Here is a 4,837-nt window from a genome sequence, read left to right as displayed (position 1 = left end):
GCGGGGGGCAAGAGGGAAAACCTTTTAAAAAAAAAAAAAAAAAAAAAAAAAAAAAAAAAAAAAAAAAAAAAAAAAAAAAAAAAAAAATTCTGGGGGAGCTATGAAATGGCTCAGCGAATAAAGACACTTGCTGCCAAGCTTGACAACTTGACTTCAGTCCTTAGAACTGACATGATAGAAGGAAAGGACCAACTCTAGCAAGCTGTCCTCTGACTTCCATATGTCTGTGCACTGTTCCCTGCCACCCAAATAAATACATGTAAAAGAAAAGTATCTGGCCAGCATAGTGGTCCACATCTGTAATCCTAGCATTCAGGAGGCTACGTACAAGGATCTTCAGTCACAGTTCAGTCTGGGTTACCTGGCAAGAACCTGTCTATCTGATATACTGTTACATAAGCAGTGATAAAGTTCTCCTGCAGAAGAGAATTACCATGATGGTGAGAATAGAGAAGCTGGGCGTGATGGCATAGGCCTATAATCAAGCTACACAGGAGGCTAAGGCAGGAAGGCTGCAAGTTCAAGGCCTACCGGGCAACTGAATGAGACCCTGACTCAAAATTACGAGAAAAAAAATTTAAAGTAAAAAGAAGACTGGAAATATAGTTCCGTAGTAGTGCTTGTCTATCATGCACAAGGTCCTAAATTCAATCCCCAGTACCACAAAAGACAAAAAAATGTGAGAACACAAGTAGATAACAGCTTGGGGTCTGACCCATTTTTCCAGGGAGAGCAATTCAGATTATTTTTCATTCCATAGTTTCCCAGAGGTGCTATTCTATTTTTTGTTTTTCATATGTGGGGTGTGCATATGTTGTATGTGGTATGTGCATAGGTTCGCAGGTGTGCAGGTGCTTCAGCACATATATAAACATGTGTATAAAGGCTCAAGGTTGAAGCTGAATGTCTCTCTTGATGGCTTTCCACCTTATTCACTGAGGCAGGGTCTCTAGCTGAACTCTGATCCTCAGAGTTGCACAGCAAGTGCATTATCCTCTAAACCATCTCTGTAGTCCCAATGCTGCTATTTTTCCAATTGTTTCTAGAACTAGTGGTGTGATCATATCAATGACTTTTCCCACTCAAAATGAATACAAATTCTCACAAACAGCAGGCACATTCACACATGCACACAGATGAGTGCCAAACAACAGAAAAATACTAGTATGTAGTATCACGTGCATGCTCAGTTTTTTACAAAAAGATTACAGAATTTTATCCTCTACTGACATGTAAATAATTCTTTTTATTAAATATGAGCTCTGTAAGACAAAGGTTCACCCATGGTTGACACAGTTTGTTTGGTGGATGTTGGATTTTCAAGCCAGGCAATTTCTATTTCTTCCATAAAAATCAATCATGGCACAATTTACCTTTCCTTATCTGATACTTAATGAGATCAAAGAATCGAAACTAAAGATCTCAGATGGCCCCCAGGATTTGAACCCTCTACTCCTTAGAAGCACAAAAGGCAGGAAGCCTGTATAAGCCATATGACATTATAAGGTTTGTTTTGTTTTGTTGTTGTTGAAGATTGCAACAAGAAAGCAGTCAAACCTACTCAGGGCCAGCAGGTTAGTTTCTCGAGTCCTTGGAACCTTGCTGGGAATGGGCAGTGGTCACAGGTCCTCTCCTCTGCCACATTCACTGATAACCTGCACTGCTACTACCAGGTTCTCAACCTCATTCTCTTATAGAGGCTGAGCTCTGAACCGGAAGAATGGAAGAAAAGAGGAGGCGCACATACTCGCTGTCAGGGAAGCCCGAGTTTCTCAGAACTCCAGCAGCCATGGGTCTAATTTAGAAAGCAGAAAATCCTCCTAGAGATGAGACCATCACACATATTTCTATCAGACTTAGAAGTCTTTCAGACTTATGAGTCAGCATTCAGTTTAGACTTGAATGATGCCGAATTTATGACTACCAGTCACTGTAAATCTATGAAAATGTTCAGAAAAGAAGTCAAATTTTAGGCTGGGTTCTGAACTAAAACTAATTTCAATATGAAAAATAAGCTCAAAAGTAATGTCAGATTTACTACCTTACAGTTGTCAATGAAACAAGGGGATTTTCAGACTCTTCATTTCAAAGTACTATTTTATAAAAATAAAACAGAAGAAATTACATAAATTTTAATCCTTTTAAGTGTCAGTGAGTACTTTATTCCCAATATGCTATCATTTTCATTTTTAAAAAATAATAAATGAGATTGGTCAGGCACTATAAAGATACAGGTGACAGGACAATAATCTTCCTGCATATTTTCCCTGTTTCTGTCAAAAACAGATTATAAAACAGAAAAAGCCTTGTTCAAAGAAATGAACAGCTTTAGTTTATGAGTGCAAAAAGTCAGCCATGTGTGCTAATGCTCAGTAATAAAGAAAGCAAGGTGAGCTCCCCAGGGACTTAAAAGTCAACGCCTAGCAATGCTTGGCTGAGCTAAAGCAGGGAACCGCTCATGTGACACCAGGTCACAAAACCCTTTGTATTCTCAATTAGACAGGCCAGGTTGTAGAACTCTGGTCTTCTCATGATCCACCCAGTTCAGAAAGGAGGAAGCTTTGCAAAAGCCTATGGGGAGAGATGCTGCTGTAACTAGGAAAGCATGGACATGGACACAGACACACAGACCCTCACAGAACGGAACCATCCAGCCTTCTCTTCAGCCCTCTAAAGACACCTGAATTTTCTACTCCTTACAAGACCATTTATCTGAACATAATCTCTTAGCAATGGTTGGTGTGGTGAGGGGAGCAAAACAAGAGAGTTGAACAGCAGAGGACCACTGAGTAGCAGCCTCTGAGATGAAGGGTGGCAAACCTCATTTCACAGATATTTTAAGTACCTGTAAAGCCCAAGTGGCTCCAATTTTAAGCCTGTGTTTAGATCAAGTTTGAAAAGGGGCTGCATCTCTTTAGAAACCACTTCTGATGCCAGTCTGTGCTCTGTGTTTGAAATGGGCCACCATACTTGAAAACAAGACCACCTACAGAGGACACCTTGACAATGCATACCACAGCCAATCTCCTTGGCACCCCAATGCATGTGCAGGCAAAATTCTTTCATTAAGAAGAAAATACATCTCTAGGCTCCATGCCACGATGGCTGCCAGAACCCTGGCTAGTATCATAAAATAAACTTCACTTTTTAAATTCTTCACAGATTTAAAACCTTATGTCATGATGAGAGGTTCAAAAATCAATCCTATTTAAAAAGAAAGAAAGAAAGAAAGAAAGAAAGAAAGAAAGAAAGAAAGAAAGAAACCCTTCATTTGACCAAGTAAAGTACCCTGACCAAGTAAAGTGCCCTGCTATCTCAGTGTCTTTGCAAAGAACAGAGCTAGCTCCAGACTGGGGAAGCACCTATGTAGAAATGAGAAAACCCAGCTACTCAAATGGAAACTGCAGGGCTGCCTGAAACGAAGAGTACCTTAAGGGGAAGAACAGTTTCTGAATTACTGCAAGTCCGTGATTACTACTGTGTGCACTTTTCATTGAGGACATTAAAGGCTCCCCTTTTTCATCCTGCATGCTCCTAAAGTTACAGAACAAGGGGACCCTACCTGACCACCTCTAACAGGTCAGTGATCAAACAGAGTGGGGCAGCAGACAAATTCCATCCATCTCTTAAAAATTACCAGGAGCTCAGACTTCTTAGAAGCTGCCACATTCAGTGTGAGACAAAGAGCCACCCCTCCCCCCATGAGCTCTTAGATTGTTAGGTGTTTGCCCAACTTCTAAACACAATGATTTCCAAGGGGGGTAAAAAAAAAGATTTTGTGACTATTTCCTGCCTAGAATAGGTCGATTAAAATTTTAAAAAAAAAAAAAAGAAGAAAAATGTGACCTCATCATTCTTATAAGAAAATATATATAAGGTTAGAAGGAAATATACTGATATTGTATTGCCTGAATGATCAAAGTCTGTTTATTTAATCAACCTTATCTTTAAATGGCACCAGTCTTTGTACAAGAGTTAATTTACTTGAAGTATTTGCATTCACATGGACAAAACAGTACATGAGACAGAGCCAGAAAATGTTCTGCTCAGCTCAGAACAAGGTGCAGGTTGTCAGCCATATCCAAAAGCAATCAGTCCACACATTTTTGACAGGGCAGAACACCCTCTGCCAGTTGTTTCCAAGAGTTTTTCTCCAGGAAGCACTGGAAGCTGGTCGGGCTACAGCCACTTGCAAGAAAGCAAGGAAAATCAAAGCAAAGCAAAGCAAAGAGCCAGGGCAGCTGACTCCAAGCTACAAATTTTAGTGCTGGACCCAGCACAGGATACCATGAGGAAAGAATGCACACATTAACTTCAGAAAGGACTAGCAAAGATTTTCAAAAGTCAAAGACTTCTGCCGCAAATGAGCTGGACTGCAGGGTCAACGACAAGCAGTGAAAAATGGAACAGGCATGACCAAACAGGCAGTAAGATCAGAAACATTTACCCTTCACCTCAAGGACGGTTGCCTGGCTATGACACTCTGGCCTTGTACAGGATCTGTAGTTAAACAGAAACCTTAGTCCACACTTGGTGCCTGTGGCAGAGATATGCACATGAAAAATTTCTTTCCAACATAGAGATCTATAGAAGGTACTTACACAGCCCCCAGCAAGAATTTCTGCGGCAAGTGGGACCGACCCATCTTTGTGCATAAATTTATCCCTCACAAAATCATTCACCTTAAAGAAAAAAATAGTTATAGAAACTGATGAAAAATATAAAGTCAAACACACATATACATCTGTCAATATGTTATTTTTCTCAGTCAATTGGCATAGATTAACAGATCTTAAAATAGTTTGAGAGATATTCTTAATGGCATATGAGATACAAG

At 40.0% G+C, this 4,837-nt stretch overlaps 1 protein-coding gene across 3 annotated transcripts in view; it reads right to left on the bottom strand.

Annotated features, from left to right (window-relative positions):
- Window positions 1-4,837, bottom strand: part of Slc25a13 (solute carrier family 25 member 13) — a 207,817-nt gene that overhangs the window by 54,104 nt on the left and 148,876 nt on the right. For all 3 annotated transcript variants that reach the window (XM_008855219.2, XM_029557227.1, XM_029557226.1), the window contains one exon: window positions 4,602-4,682. In XM_008855219.2, the coding sequence (XP_008853441.1) occupies window positions 4,602-4,682 (81 nt within the window). The remainder of the gene's footprint in view (window positions 1-4,601; window positions 4,683-4,837) is intronic.

This window comes from Nannospalax galili, unplaced genomic scaffold (genome assembly GCF_000622305.1).
Source record: "Nannospalax galili isolate Female #2095 unplaced genomic scaffold, S.galili_v1.0 scaffold187, whole genome shotgun sequence".
NCBI classification, from domain to species: domain Eukaryota; kingdom Metazoa; phylum Chordata; class Mammalia; order Rodentia; family Spalacidae; genus Nannospalax; species Nannospalax galili.
This window is presented reverse-complemented; position numbering and strand designations above follow the sequence as displayed.